Below are 16,846 nucleotides of genomic sequence, written 5' to 3'. Positions count from 1 at the left end.
CCCATGAGAGACAAATGTTAGGCCCGCGCTAAAGGCCTGTTCACACCAAATCCGCGACGATTTTACTAGACTCCGATGAAAGGTCTGTAAAGTCAGAGTGCGTAAAAATTAAATAGAATTGCACCCCTGTACAGTAGGCTGCACTGTTGCTGTTCTTCAAACATTTATACCGGTCTCATCATGCCCCCTTCAGCTGTTAGAGAATAATATATTGAACACTGTTAAAGCATTCATTTACCTAATATTTCACTGGGGAAAAAATGGCATATCAGCTTTAAGAAGACAAATATATGCCATTTGTAGGATGATTTCAGCGAAAACTGTAAACACTGAGGCTATATGATGCTATCAAAACATTACTCTGTTTGTTTGAAGATCCTGACCAGCCAGACACCACAACATTGGCTCAACCAATTGCGTTGTGACTTTTCAGACCAATGAAAGAAGGGTACATTTTTCTAGAACTATTTGTAAAAAAAAAGGTAATTATTTTTGCAGTTCCAATTGGTGCCACTAGAGGCAACATACACAATTCAGCTTTTAAATAATGCTGTCTGTTTGGATCCAGGTGCAGTACGCTATTAAGGAGTATGCATGTACAGCCATCGATGTGATCGCTCGCCGAACACGCCTGGGCTTTTTGAATGTACAGGCTGCAGATGAAGCTCTGCCACGTATAGTTGAGATCATGGGCAAAGAACTGCAGTGGACAGAACAAAAAAAGAAAGTATGTCATTTCTTGGGTCATCTACATCATTATAGAAATTACAACCATCTAATGGAGATATTTCTTAAGGATGAGATGAGATAAGAAAAGAAAATGAATCGTGATTTTGAGTGAGATTCTATTTTAGGTGGTTTTCACACTGGCAAATTTGCTGCAGTTAGAATCTGTGCGAAGTTGTTCCCAGCGCCCCCTGCAGCGTTGGTCTGGTTTCAGACTCACGTGTGATTCTGTCGAATCCTGGTGCTTTTCCGTTATCAACTTGCATCATCACAAATGCACATGATGGAGAACACATTATGTTTGTGATTTTGTAGTAATTTGGTGTCATTATGCACACCGGAGTGAACGACACTTTGAGTGAGCGCCTCTGTGTGTTGCACGCTGTAATTCAGCAGTTGTACATGTCCAGGGGAAGGCGACTATATCTGATGCTCACAAGTGATCTTTTTAAAGGACACAGCTGGTTGCATGCTCACTCATGCACCACACTTCTTCTGTGTCATGCGACGTTAACCTGCCACTCATAGTGCAACTGATGATGCAAAAACTCACGCACAATTATTTTACTTCTTGAAAAGTGCAGACCCGAGTACAGGTTGCTTTCTCACTTATGCGAAGCACGCCACAGTTACATTGCAACTGAACTCAGGCCAGTCCTCAAAACAACTTTCACATGACCAACTTGTAATGCAAACCGTGCTCTGTTTCGGACTATACTGCCAGTGTGAAATCCCCTTAAATTCACATTCAGATTGTACTGTAAATTATGTGTAATTCAGATCAAATTCATCTGAACATTCCAGTGCCAATGTTTACTGTTATTTAATGTACATATCTCCTTAATAGGTTGATTTGTTTTTTGCTGTTGACCAAAATCAAAGGGTCTCAGACAGGTTATTTTAGGTAACAGCTACTAATAGACCACAGCTATTGTTAGTGTGATTCTTAAATAGTCTATAGGAAACTCACTGTGTAAGAACACAATTCAGTTTTACAATAAACGCCCAGCACAACACCTCTAGATGACTATGGCTATTACGTCTGTGCTTACGGGAGTTATTGAAAGTGAGTGTGTAGTCTGTGTGTGTGAGGGGGTGATAGAGTTACTCCAGCTTTTGCATGTTAGTTGTGGGTTTCCTGTCTGATAAACAGAAGGACTAATAATAGCACTGATCAATGTGCAGCTTTAATACTGTTCAGTTCCCATGAGTTCAGCGCTCAGATCTGCGCACAATGTAGGTGCACCACACCCATCACACACACCCACATACACACACGCACAATTCTCTGCTGATGGCCATGATCCAGTGCAGGTATATCGCAGCTTTGCAAAGGCTCCTTATGCAATACTGGAGCATTTATTGTATGTGTTCTAATTGCATAAAACACTTTCTATGAAAGATGTTTCTGATTCCTTTGTACAATAAAAAATAAATAAATGCACTACCCCGTATTTTAAATATAGTAGAAATTATTTGAGATCACAAACAGACGTCACATACAGTGGCCCCAAAAATGTTTGGACACTTTTGCCACCCTTAAAATGCATGCATGTCATTATTTTAAAGAAAGTCACAAGCACACTTTTCAAGTAAAACATTTCACAAAAAAATAAGTTTGCTATGCTTTAAATTAGAATGGAATTGCATGACAATGACAATTCTTGTAGTTACTTTAAGGTGTTGTAATGGATATGATACGTTCTTGGGTTGCTTATGCTGCTTCATAGCAAGTATGAAGACTTGCTACCACTAGAACATTCACTGACATGCTGTGTTGAACATATAAATCATACTGCTGCACAATTAAACATCACTGATTCTTGAGATGAGTGACGAAGCATGTTTTAAACCTTATTGTTCATTTTTTAATATTAAATTAATTTGAAATGGAAACAATTAAGAGACCACTGTAAAATGATCAGTTTCTCTGGATTTATTATTTATAATATGTGTTTGAGTAAAATGAACATTTTAGTTTTATTCTATAAAGTACTGACAATATTTCTCCCAAATTACAAATACAAATATTGTCATTTAGAGCATTTATTTGCAGAAAATGACAACTGGTCAAAACAACAATAAAGATGCAGTGTTTTCAGAGTTCAGTGAGTTCAGAAATCAATATTTGCTGGAATAATCCTGATTTTCAATCACAGCTTTCATGCGTCTTGGCATGTTCTCTGCCAGTCTTTCACATTACAGTTGGGTGACTTTATGCCACTCCTGGTGCAAAAATTCAAGCAGCTCAGCTCTTGATCACATTCCAGATGTTTTCAATGGGGTTCAGGTCTGGAGATTGGGCTGGCCATGACAGGGTCTTGATCTGGTGGTCCTCCATCCACACCTTGATTGACCTGACTGTGTGGCATGGAGCATTGTCCTGCTGGAAAAACCAATCTTCAGAGTTGGGGAATATTCTCAGAGCAGAAGGAAGCAAGTTTTCTTCCAGGATAACCTTGTGTGTGGCTTGATACCTGCTTCCTTCTCAAAGACAAATCTGCCCGATTTCAGCCTTGCTGAAGCACACCCAGATCATCACCGATCCTCCACCTGGTCATCTATTAGTTAGACGGAGACCTGGAGAGGCATTCAAGCCACAGTGATGATTTGGGGGTGCTTCAGCAAGGCTGGATTCGGGCAGATTCGTCTTTGAGAAGGACACATGAATCAAGCCACACATGAGACTATACACTTGCATTACATATCCACAACATATATGATTTATAAATGTATGGTATCTACGAAATTATTAATTAATTTGCTTAAAACAAACTGGAAGGTGAATCATTAGTTGACAGTCATACATAACAAATTAATATTATTAAAATAAAGTACAGAAGTTGAAATATTTTCCTGTTGACTTGCCCCTTCCAATATCCCATCTTAGCAACTCGTGTATTATCTAGAATTCCGAGTTTCCCACTTAGAAGTATGACTTCGCTTGATGATATTTCGACTTCATTTTAAGGGCACATTATGTTATCCATGATCTTTCTTGTGATGTTGGTTAACCTAAGGCTACGGGGACGCTGGTGACCAACATCCACAACACAACAGGCTGGTGGCTATACTGCTCTTGCCAGCAGGGAATTAAATGATATTCAAACATTATAAAGTGTGGCTGAAATGTCTGTTTAAGCATGTGAGTTTGCTGAATGCCATTCTGAAGTTAAATGCGTGTTTGTCTGTAGGAAGAGCTGGATGAAGCAAAGAAGTTTCTGCATCTAGAGATGGGTTATAAAGCTCGCTCTGAGCAACTCAGCAAGACAACAGAGATCTCACTTACACCCCAAGAGGTGGCAAGGTACTGTATGTGTGTGTGGTTGTGGGTGTCGTTATGTGCATACAGGCATCTTCATCTCTTACCCCCTAATATTTGAATTATAATGATTGGCAGGTACAAAAAGCGCTTTTACAAATTTGATAAGGAGAATAAAGGCTTCATAACGACACTGGATGTCCAGCAGGTGCTAGAGGTGAGTTTGTCATACTGTTACAGTCCCTATTCAATTGCCTTTGCTTTAATGCTGCAATATTTTACACCTTGGTAGCATTCAATTTTTTTGTTTGTTATTTATTTATTTTACACCAAAAAAAGTTGTAGTTTCATAAGCCTATTTTTCTCCTTATCTCTGGCCTTCAGAAAAAGACTTCTATATGTAAAAGACATTTGTTATAATTGCATAACCTCTGCCTACTGGCAAAGTTAACACTGTTGTTTTTCAGGGAAGGCCAAGTTGCTGAGTACTGAATAAGCATTCATATGTACAGTTGAAGTCAGAGGTTTACATACACTTACATTGAAGTCATTAAAACTCATTTTTTAACCACTCCACAGATTTAATATCAGCAAACTATAGTTTTGGCAAGTCGTTTAGGACATCTACTTTGAACATGACATGAGTAATTTTTCCAATAATTGTTTACAGACTGATTGTTTCAATTTTAATTGACTATATCACAATTCCAGTGGGTCAGAAGTTTACATACACTAAGTTAACGGTGCCTTTAAGCAGCTTGGAAAATACCAGAAAATGATGTCAACCCTTTAGACAATTAGCTTCCGATAGGAAGTGTATTGAATTGGAGGTGAACCTGTGGATGTATTTAAAGGCCTACCTTCAAACTGAGTGCCTCTTTGCTTGACATCATGGGAAAATCAAAAGAAATCAGCCAAGGTAAACAATTTCTGGTTCATCCATGGGAGCAATTTCCAAATTCCATAAAAAAAGCCAGACTACAGTTTGCAAGTGCACATGGGGAGAAAGATCTTACTTTTTGTAGAAATTTCCTCTGATCTGATGAAACAAAAATGGAACTTTTTGGCCATAATGACCATCGGTATGTTTGAAGGAAAAGGGTGAGGTTTGCAGAACACCATCCCAACTGTGAAGCATTGGGGTGCAGCATCATGTTGTGGGGGTGCTTTGCTGCAGAAGAGACTGGTGCACGTCACTAAATAGATGTCATCATGAGGAAGGAAAATGATGTGGATATATTGAAGCAGTATCTCAAGACATCAGCCAGGAAGTTAAAGCTTGGTCGCAATGCTACCAAATACTAACAATGTGTGTGTAAACTTCTCACCCACTAGGAATGTGATGGTTGTTCCTATCTCTCAGGTAGGTCCTTCAAGGCAGCCTGGAGAGTTGAGGTGTCCAAGCCACATCAGCTACTTACTGGGATACCTCAGGTTTTGGTGCATGGGCCACTTCTCTTCTCTATGTCTGTCACTGTCTATCACTGGGACCCATTATTCAGGCACATGGTTTCTCTTACCACTGCTACGCCGATGACATGCAACTCTACTTGTCTTTCCAGCCCAATGACACCACAGTGGCTGCTCGAATCGCTACCTGTCTGGCAGACATCTCAGCCTGGTTGAAGGAACACCACCTTCAACTCAACCCAGCCAAGACCGAACTCCTTGTCTTTCCAGCCAACCCTGCTGTTGAACACAACACAGTGGCAGCTGGGTACAACTACAGTAACGCCTTTCAAAATAGTCAGAAATTTAGGAATAATCATCGATAACAAGCTAAATTTCACAGACCACATCTCAAAGACCGCAAGGTCATGTGGATTTACACTCTACAATATCAGGAAGATAAGACCCTTCCTCTCTGTACATGCCACACAACTTCTTGTTCTGTCACTTGTCATAACTAGACTGGACTACTATAACGCTCTCAATTAGACCTCTGCAAATAATCCAGAATGCAGCAGCACATCTGGTATTTATCAATGAAAGAGAATGGATGTTACACCACTCTTTGTTTCTCTCCACTGGCTGCCGGTTGATGCACGTATCAAATTCAAGGCTCTGACGCTGCATTCAGAACAGTCACTGGGTCTGCTCCAGCATACCTAAAATCATTTCTGCAGAGCTACACACCCACCAGAATCCTGCGGTCGGCTAAGGAACGTCGCCTTGCCTTTCAGCTTCATCATACCACATTGGTGGAATGACCTTCCCAACTCGATCCGTGATGCCGACTCACTTTCTGTCTTAAAAAAATGGCTAAAAACACACCTTTTCCATGAGCTCTTAACCAGTCACTGAAAAAAAAAACAATTCTCTCTGCTATTATTCTGACATTTCACATTCTTAAAATAAAGTAGTGATCCTAACTGACAGACAGGGTTTAAATGTATTTGGCTAAGGTGTATGTAAACTTCTGACTTCAACTGTATATATCTGTAATAGTTGATCAGGCAGTTTTTGCAGCTTAATTTCAATAGATGGTCAGGGTGGACAAGAGTTACTTTGTGTTGTGAAAGAAGGTTTACATAGTACTCAGAGAACTCTTTCAGTTCAAATGAGCAAAAAAAAAAAAAAATACTGTGTTGCATAAAATGTCATGTTTCGATTTGTGTTCTTTCAGAGACTCAGCGTCCAAATTGATGAGAATGCCCTCCATGAAATTCTCAATGAGGTTGACCTCAACAAAAATGGACAGGTGGAGCTTGATGAGTTTTTACAGGTATGCACCCATTACCTGGAAGATTCACTCTTAGAACCTGTAATGAGAGCTATTTATAAACTTCAGGTTATCTTTGTGTCACTGTGGTTTTCAGGCACTATTTGATATTAAGGCCTGGTTGGGTAGTTGTACAGTATGTTTGAAAGCTTCAATATTTAAAGTGCTTGTTATGTTCATGTGGGTACATCCATGTTTTGTCATAAGCTGACTGGCTTGCAGTGATTAGGAGCTCTGAAATGCCATACCTGCAACGGAATGAGTATGAAGTTGATCTGGCATTAGGATTCTTCCAGTTAATTAATAATGCACACCACCATTCTGTACTTTTTTCCATAATGAAGCAAAAATTAGGCCACCAGTGTAACTCAAACAGGTCAGGAAGGTGTTAAAAGTAATGATTATCCTTTCTTGGTTTCAAATCAGTAACCTTTAACTAACTAGCCCAGAGCTTTGAAGTTCCATGAAATTACTTGACAAGTGTGGTTTTCTTTCTTCTGTATTTCCAATTCAAGTAACGCGTTATGGCAGGACCCGTCGAAGGGCTCAACCTTTTCTTGATGACTTAGTCCACATTAATCCGGATACATTTGAAAACGCATCTTTTTCTCTAAGTTTTGGCCCACAATCTATACCATTGTTGCATTGCTTTTCAAAAACACTCTCCTAAGTGGACAAATTTGAAAATGCTGTATTCGCGTTGTAGTGTGATGACGTATTTGTTGTTATGTGCGCAGTCATGTGATCCATTCAACCCAAAACTTTCAGGATGGCGGCTCATGTTGTAACAGCATTGTTGTGCCTGCTTTTCACTTTGATAGCGTTGTTAAAGATAAATGTTACTTTGTACAACCTTCAACATTGCATTCCTTCAAAAGTGATGGTAAGTGGAACACTAGGACAGTTGCGTTTCAGACCGTACATGGAACGAGGATTTTGGGTCCATTAAAAAAAAGTACGGAATTGTAAGTGTTTTCAGACATTTGTGGACGGAGAATATTTTCTAAATAAAAAAGAGATAGTTCACACAAAAATGAAAATGTTCTCATCATTTACTCACCCTCATGCCATCCCAGATGTGTATGACTTTCTTTCATCAGCAGAACACAAATGAAGGTGTTTTAAAATTTCTCAGCTCTTTTGGTCCATTCAATGCAAGTGAATGGGTGCCAACATTTTTAATCTCCAAAATTCTGGTTTTAAAGTAATCCATAAGACTCCAGTGGTTAAATCCATGTCTTCAGAAGTGATATGATAGGTGTGGGTGAGAAACAGATAAATATTTTAGTCCTTTTTTACTATAGATTCTCCACTTTAACTTTTAAATTTTTCTTCTTGTGTTTTGGTGATTCACATTCTTCATCCATATCGGCATCTTCTGGGCAGATAGAAGAACTTTTAGAAAAAAAAGACTTAAATATTGATCTGTTTCTCTCCTATCATAATACTTCTGAAGATATGGATTAAAACACTGGAGTCATATGGATTACATTTATGCAGGAGCATCAAAATTTGCATTGAATGGACCGATGATATTCTAGACCCATATTTAAGAGGCTCGAAAATGTTAATTCTCTTCTAGGATTTAGGACTACAAACTGAACAGCTCTGCTTGTGGTTCGGGGGGGACAAGAGATTTATTTTATATGTATAACAGAATTTAATTGGACAAAAAATTGGACACATTGAGATTTTTCTTCCCTTTTTCACCCAATTTGAAATGCCCAATTCCCAATGCACCTTTAAGTCCTCGTGGTCGCGTAGTGATTCGCATCTATCCTAGGGGTGGAGGACGAATCTCATCTGCCTCCGTGTCTGAGACGTCAACCTCCGCATCTTATCACGTGGCTTGTTGAGCGCGTTGCCACGGAGACATAGCATGTGAGGAGGCATTACGCCATCCATCGCGGCATCTATGCTCAACTAAACACGCACCCCACCGAGAACGAACCACATTATAGTGACCACGAGGAGGTTACCCCATGTGACTCAACACTCCCTAGCAACCGGGCCAATTTTGTTGCTTAAGAGACCTGGCTGGAGTCACTCAGCATGCCCTGGGATAAGTATCCAGTGTCTTTACCACTGAGCTGCTACCCCCCCCACCCCCCCACCCCCCCCTTCATGGGGTCTTTAACAAGTTACTGTCACCTGTTTTAGGTAGACTGATAAATTGTTTTGCTCTCTGATTGGTTCAGCTCATGAGTGCGGTCCAGAGGGGGCAAATCTCTGACAGTCGTCTGGCCATCTTGATGAAGACGGTGGAGGAGGGGTTGGATCTGAGAGGACCAGTTTCGGTTGACCGTAGTGGAGGTGGATTTTGAATTCCAACTAGAAACCAAAACATCCACCAAACAACAGCTCGCATCACAAAGTTGGATAAACACCAAAACCGCTGACCACAGTGCCCACACTGGTCAGATCACAAGCACATCTTGTCATGAACTGCCTTTGATTTGTAATCATTATATAATAGTTTTTTATTCTTCTAAAGTTTCTTGTTTTAGCATGCTCCATTTAAACGTATTTAATTGAAAAAAGAATGGTCTTATTAGAGCATAATATATTCTTGAAATATATCAAAGAGTATATTTTTAATCTCTCTCTATATTGTATGTTGTTAATGCATGCTATGCCACGTTGTGTAACCTGGTAAGCATGAACAGATTGTCTTTATAATATTTCTCTGAGCAGCTTAACCCAGTGGGGTTTTTTGTATGCCATGCTACTAAAAACAGTGAGGTGATATTCAAGGGCTCCTGGTGTCTTCTGAGGTACATAATGCACTATATATGGGAATTTCGCAAGTTTACACTGCATTCTGCTTTATTGTTTCTGTTCTGAATAACAGTGATGAAACATGTTTTTTATTATTATTGTATTATTTCACTCCTTTTTTATGTAATTATGCATTTTCTGAGAGAAAAGTATTTATTCACAGTTTAAAATTGTAATCATACTTTTTTGGAGAAGTGTCATCTTGATGTTTTAAATGATAAGACTGAACTTTTTAAAGTTGTACACAGAAAGGATATTGTAAGTTCTGTTCAGCAGTATGTGTACAGTGTTTTGAGACCGATGCTGCATCTGGTTTAACAGGAGGATTTTACAGATTATAACGAAATATAAGAGCACTTGATGAAATGTCAAATATTTTATCCCTAATTCGAATTCATGAACAGTGAAAGCTTTATTTCACTAATAGTTACTGGAGGTTTGTTTCTTATACAAGGTTATCCACATATCCTAATATGAAATAAAACATGTTAAGAACACGAAAATAGGGAAACACTGTAAACTTGATGTAAAGGTTAACAGGGAATGTATTTAATGTGCCTTGCTCTCTAGGGACTTAATGAACTTTACATGTCAAAACGCACATGCCGACAAACACTAAAAATCACACTTGAAATGAACTCGTCAAATACAAAAATGCTTTAAGTTTGATGATTTTTGCACGATGAGGCTGCTCAAATCAGGTTTGGTCACTATGTAATAACCTGGTTAGGTCCATCGTGATTCATTTGTTGTCTGAAAGCTAAAAGAAGACCACAGTGATAGTCATAGATCCTCCGGGATCAGTTTTGTTTGTCAGGTTCGACCACAATGCCAAGAGAGGGCTAAGAGCTGAACTGTCAGCTTTTGTACAGGAGAGCAATAGCAGTTGCACTAATCATTTATTGTTTGTGCTGACAGGATGTAATTTCAGCTGGATTCGGATTGAAAGAGATTCATATTCCATGAAAAAAAAAAGTGCTGTAAATCAATCTCCAAAGACTGAGAATCGCAATTCTATAATTAAATGTATTTTGTTGCCAAGAGCATTGTTTGGAAGTGTCTTTGTTTTGTGAGTTCTCAGTGACTTCATATTTCTCACTTAATGTTTGTAATAGCTGAAGCATGTGACAGTCTCCTTCTCTCTTATGTACTGTATATACAGTATTTCCTTCCCCTAGTGGTTCAATTTGATAGCATATTATGCTGTAATATAGCTGATTAAAAGGTGTCTGAGCTTGAAAGCCCTTCCTTGTGCTCCACGGTGAGGTCTTTTTAGTGGCAGGGCATGTTGTCATATGCCTGCCTATTAATCCAGCTACAGATCCTTTCACAGTATGAGATGAGTGTGGCCCATTCCAGTTTGATCAGCACCTAGCAAAATGCAATTAAACTAGCAGCCCGGGTCTGCAACTGTGGCTAATCCTTAACTCATTTCAGCTGCTGGTGGAATAGCCCTTTGAATCCAGTGCAATTAAACTGCATATTAAACTCAAGCACAGTTCCTGAAGCAGGCTAGGGTGATAAAGGTGTCACCGTTGGGCATACACATAACTAGTGACTCCATTAAATATTTTTTGAAAAGAGAGAAAACACTAAATTCATTTTAATTTTAGACAACAGTTGCATTGATATAATACTCTAATAATGATATATCAACCCTATGATGTAATTGTATTATGACTGCCTTTGAAGTTTAAAAGAATAAGTAAAATGTTCTCTAAAGGAGAACCCTTAAAAAAGAACTGTTTTGTTTTGTTTTTTGGTTTATCAAATTGAAAATAATGTCTGTATTTCCTCCTTGTTCATTGTGGCACACCATTCAGCTGTCTCAGAAATGTAAATAGACATACATACAGTATGAAAATATGACTTAATATTTTAAATAATACTAGATTTAACATCCAAGTAATGTACTTCAAAAGTCATTACATTTAAAGGTGCAGTATGTAAGATTCAGAAATCCTTGTTATTAATGACACCTGTGGCCGTTAAGTGAACTGCAGCCAGCTACCTGTTGCTCATGCTTGTGCACATACTTCATAAGGACTCGAGTGAGCATCGGCCAAAACAGTGACTCAAATGCAGTGTGAAAAAACTAAATTATTTATTTATACAAAAATAAAAATATACATAAAAAAATTACCATGTAGGAGAAAAACACAATTCAGGCTTGGAGGAAACTGAAGCTGGGTACAGGACCGACTGGACATTACCGGCAGTAATGTCAAAGGCAGTCCAGAGGGGTATTCCATAAACAGGCAAGAGGTCGGGGCAGGAGGCAGACATTTCATATCCAGGTAAACAAGGCAGTAATAGGCAGGCAGCAACAGATCAAAAACTGGGTAAACAGTCCAGGATAATACACAGATAATTCGACAAACTCAGAAAATGCTCAGAAATGTCAACCTGGGGAAAAACAAGACTTTGCAATGACAGAGAGTGAGTGTGAGACTTAAATAGCTGAATAGATTGGAAACAGGTGAACAGGTAATCATTGACAGGTATGGGGATTATGGGAAATGGAGTCCAGAGAGTTAAAGTCAATCCCCAGGTGGTGAGCGGTAGGAACAACAAAAGCGGGATTCATGACAGAGCCCCCCCTGTGAGCGGCTCCTGAAGCGAGGAGGCAGGCGATGCCGGGGTCCAAAGAAACCAGGGCAGGTCAGCCAGACGGCCAGGAGACCAAGGGAGCAAGAGCAAGCCAGGCGGATTGCCATGAGACAGGGGATACCAGAGCTGGTCAGGTGGACGGCCAGGAGACCAGGGATACCAGAGCAGGCCAGGCGGATGGCCAGGAGTCCCAGGAGACTAGAGCAGATCAGGCAGATGGTCAGGAGACCCAGAAGACCAGAACAGATCAGGTGGATGAGCAGGAGACCCAGAAGACCAGAGCAGATCAGCGGACGGCCATGAGATCAAGGGGACCAGAGCAGATCAGACAGATGGCCAAGAGATCCAGAAGACCAGAACAGATCAGGCGGACGGCCTTGAGACCAAGGGGACTAGAGTAGATCAGGAAGATGGCCAAGAGACCCAGAAGACCAGAGGAGATCACGTGGATGACCAGGACTCCCTGAAGACCAGAGCGGATCAGGCGGTTGGCCAGGAGACCTAGGAGGCCATCTCAGGGTAGGGACTGGATCAGAAGACCTGGTTGACGACCACAGAGCTGAAACAGTGTCAGGAGGCCTGGGTGGTGACCACAGATTAGAGATTGGAGTCGTGGAAGGCAGAGCCATGAGAGGCTCGAGGGACGAAGCCCCTTTAGGAGCTTGACAAGTAAGATTAGTATGAATTGTTAATATATGGAATGAGATGCTTGATGATTCTTAAAAAAAAAAAAAAATTTTGGAAAATTTGGAAAAGTCATGAGAAAAAGTAAAAAATGACAAAAATGTCAGTTTTGGGTGAACAAGTCTTTTTTTTTAAAGCCATTTTCATGAAAAGAAAAGCTATCACTCAGTGGAGAGTTGGACTGACACATGCTTATTTTGATCAGGCCAACTACTGTTGAACCGCTGCATTGTTTCCTGTCTCCTCTCTTTAATTGACACTGCAATGTGACTGCGGAGGTGCCCTTTTCCTGGCAGTGACTGGAGGATTCCCCCTGTCTGCATGTCAACGAGGTAATGCACAAAAAACAATGAAACAAAGCATTGTGGGAAGTGGAGGAATTTGTGAGTCCTTCCAATATTTTACTAGAGACGTCTTTGTGTTGCTGCGCTATCAATGCCAGATCTCTCTTTTGTTTGTGTTGTGGTGTGAATGGACATGTGTCCCAATTGGTTTAAGAATGATGAGTCAGACAGTCATCAGACCTATATACACTGTGACACTGGACTGAGAACAAGAGAAAGAGAGAAAATGCTAAGTTTACTCCATCACAATGAAGATATAGTTTCCTATTTGTTGGTGAAATATTAAAATACGTGCGAACAAGCTTGTGAAATTTTGTTAGTTATATAATGTAAATGTTAAAATGTATTTCTTTACGAGTCATGTGCTAGTGTAATGGGAGCCAGCTGGTACATGATAGCTGTGCAGTGTGTAAACCTCACTCCCCTGGCATCAAGAGGCACACTAGTGACTGACACTATGGGCTGTAGCCTTTAGCATCCTTGTTAGTGTGCCCGCCTCACATGCCGGCTGATGCCGGTTCGAAACCCTCTCAGATCGGGTCAATCATGACCTGTTACACTATATTAAAAGTCTTTTGATGTCATAAGATAGCATTGTGTGAGGATAAGGGCGAAAAGTAAGTGTTTATGAACTGAAAATCTGCCATTTTCTTTGTGATTCGTGTGAAATTTAATAAAAGTGATTGTTGTTCCCCTTCTGTTGCTCTCTCCACGTTGTGTCGGAGAAGCGACCCTAGGGGTCTCTCTTGAGCGCCGATATTCACCTCTGACCTATTGAAAAGGGCCAATGAGAGTTGGCAGTCAGTATTTGCATACCCCGCCCCCGCATACGGGTATTTAAGCGAGGCAAATACGGAAGTTTAGTCAGAAAATTTCTTCGGAGCCGATGGTCTGTCTGCAGTTTGCTGCGAGTTACACACCACTCAAACGTTCCTGTTTCCTCTGACGATCTGCATGCTGTTGGATCTTGACGGCGCACAACAGCGGCTTTCTCCTTCAAGCATTGCACGACGTGCATTGTTGCCCCTGAGCGCTTCGACAGCGCAGACACACACACACACATTGTGTATTTAAAAGAGCAATTTCTATTAAAAGAGTAATTTCTCTAAAAGAGCAAAACACAGCGGCACAGTCCTTTTCAGGACGCGTCTTTTTCAAGATGCCCTTCCGTCCCTGTGTTGTTCCTGGATGCGGTAGAGTGCTCTCCGCTTCAGACGGCCACAGGCGCTGTCTCGTGTGTTTGGGCCGTGATCACACCGAGGCGCCGTTTGTGGATGGCTCATGTTCTCACTGCGAGAATATGACCATGACCATGTTGCGGTCGCGGCTTGCTTTCAACAGAGAGCAAGCCACCCCAGCTGCACCCCGCATTGCTCCTTCTTCCCACGGGATTGAGGACGATGCGGTTGGCGCTGGAGGCGATTTGAGGCGGCAGCGGGTGCAGTTTCGCCGGGTAGCCCCGCGAACCTCCCGTTCCCGACACGCTCGCTGGTCCCGTCTATGCTCGCGGCGATAGCGGCTCGCCTCACGGCCCGGCTGTCTATCCTCCGAGCCGAAGCAGATGAGCTCGCCGCTGCATCAGAGAGTGTGATGTCTGATGCCGAGGACTCCCTGGACTGCCGCCCGGGCCAGCAGGCCCAGGCTGAGGCCGGCAGCTCAGATGTCTGACATGCTTTCCGGGCCGCCGTGGCGTGGGGTTGGATTGGAACCCTCCATCCTCCCCACAGCCTTCCGCGGTTGGATGACTGGTTCCTGGGGGCAGCGCGCGTTCGCGGCCTCGCATCCCCCGGTCACATTTTTCCGGAGGTGCATGACGAGCTGGCGTCTACGTGGAGAGCCCTGCTCTCCGCTTGTCTAGGTGCCACCCGCTCCACTCTCACCACCCTCGACGGCGAGGCGCCACGGATACGGGGCGATTCCCCAGGTCGATAGGGCAGTTGCGTACCATCTATGCCCCGGTAGCCCTACCTCCTGGCATGGCCGCCCTGTACTCCCATCCAAGCCCTGTAGGACAACATCCTCGCTCAACGTGAAGGCCTACAGTGCGGCTGGACGCGCTTCCTCCGCCCTGCATGCGATGGGCCCTCCTGCAAGTCCACCAGGCCAAAGCACTCAGAAGCATGCACGGGGGTGGACCTGATCCTGATGTGCTGCAGGAACTGCACTCAGCGACCGACCTCGCCCTGAGAGCGACGAAGGCCACAGCGCAGGCACTCGGACAGGCGATGGCCACCCTAGTGGTCCAGGAACGCCATCTCTGGCTCAATCTGGTCGAGATGCGTGAGGCTGAAAAGAACCGCTTCCTGGACGCACCTGTCTCCCAGATTGGCGTTTTCGGCGACACCGTCGAGGACTTCGCCCAACAGTTCTCTGCGGTGAAGCAGACGGAGGCCATCTCTCACATCATGCCCCGCCGCACACCTGCCGCTACGGGCCCTGCTCCGTCTGCTCGCCGAGGGCATCCCCCTGCAGCGAAGAAACCAGCTCCTGCTCCGCCCCAACCCGGGCCCAGCTCTCAGCCCCAGCGTCGAGCACCCCGCAGGCGGCGTACGCCCCCTGTCTCACGAACCTCCTCTAGGACCCGGAAGGCTCCCAAGCGTTCCTGAGACAGTCAACCCAGAGCCGAAGACGTTAGCTCCGGAGGTGGTAAGACCGCTCCGTCCCCCGGTGGAGGGCCAGGTGGAGAATCCTTTGTTTTTTCATTTGCCACACCCCCTGGCGGGGGCTGTGGTACCCACATTCTCAATAAAAGAGCTATTTCCTTTGCCTCTGGGTCACCTGTTCCGCAAACGCCGTTCTCACAGCAATTTGCTTTCAGATTACGACAGTCCCGGTACACCGGACGCGGCGATCCTGCCTTCCGCCTGCCCACGACTGTCCCCCGGCCGGCCGGTTCAGACGAGTAGAGCCCGTCCCTCCAACCGAAATGAGCAAGGGTTTCTACAGCCCTTACTTCATTGTACCCAAGAAAGGCGGCGGCTTACGACCAATCCTGGACCTGCGAGTTTTCAATCGGGCCTTGTTAAAACTCCCGTTCAAGATGCTCATGAATATTCTGGCTGGTGTTCAGCATCTAGATTGGTTCGCAGCGGTAGACCTGAAGGACGCGTACTTCCATGTCTCAATTCTGCCACGACACCGACCCGTCCGACGGTTCGCGTTCGACGGCCAGGCGTTTCAGTACAAACTCCTCCCCTTCGGCCTGTCTCTGTCCCCTCGCGTCTTCACGAAGGTCACAGAGGCGGCCCTTGCCCCGCTACGAGTAGCCAGCATCCGCATTCTCAACTACCTCGACGACTGGCTCATCCTAGCACTCTCTCAAGAGTTACTATGCGCACACAGAGACCAGGTGCTCCGGCACCTCAGCCACTTGGGGCTTCAGGTCAACTGGGAAAAGAGCAAGCTCACTCCGGTTCAGAGCATCTTTTTTCTCGAGTTGATGACAGCACGTCTCATGCGCGAGCGTGCTCAGTCGGTGCTGGACTGCTTCACTACCTTCAAGCCAGGCACATTGGTCCCTCTAAAAATTTTCCAGAGGCTCCTGGGGCATATGGCGTCCTCCGCGGCGGTTGCGCCGCTGAGGTTGATGCATATGAGACCACTCCAGCACTGGCTCCAGACTCGAGGTAAGGATCACCCCCGCCTGCCTCAAAACACTCCGACCCTGGACAGACCTCTGCTTTTTTCAGGCAGGAGTGCCCCTGCAGCATGTGTCCCGAC

General features: G+C 43.4%; 1 protein-coding gene across 1 annotated transcript in view; it reads left to right on the top strand.

The window, feature by feature from the left end:
- LOC127654245 (glycerol-3-phosphate dehydrogenase, mitochondrial-like) overlaps positions 1–11,100 on the top strand; it is a 34,674-nt gene extending 23,574 nt beyond the window's left edge. The window contains exons 13-17 of the mRNA XM_052141355.1: positions 569–727; positions 3,921–4,033; positions 4,127–4,205; positions 6,615–6,713; positions 8,909–11,100. Coding sequence (XP_051997315.1) covers positions 569–727; positions 3,921–4,033; positions 4,127–4,205; positions 6,615–6,713; positions 8,909–9,034 — 576 coding nt within the window. The 3' untranslated portion in view covers positions 9,035–11,100. The remainder of the gene's footprint in view (positions 1–568; positions 728–3,920; positions 4,034–4,126; positions 4,206–6,614; positions 6,714–8,908) is intronic.
- Positions 11,101–16,846: the final 5,746 nt, after the last annotated feature.

This window comes from Xyrauchen texanus, chromosome 13, assembly GCF_025860055.1.
Source record: "Xyrauchen texanus isolate HMW12.3.18 chromosome 13, RBS_HiC_50CHRs, whole genome shotgun sequence".
Lineage (NCBI taxonomy): Eukaryota > Metazoa > Chordata > Actinopteri > Cypriniformes > Catostomidae > Xyrauchen > Xyrauchen texanus.
The sequence above is the reverse complement of the archived record's forward strand: the minus strand, read 5'-3'. Positions and strand labels throughout refer to the sequence as shown.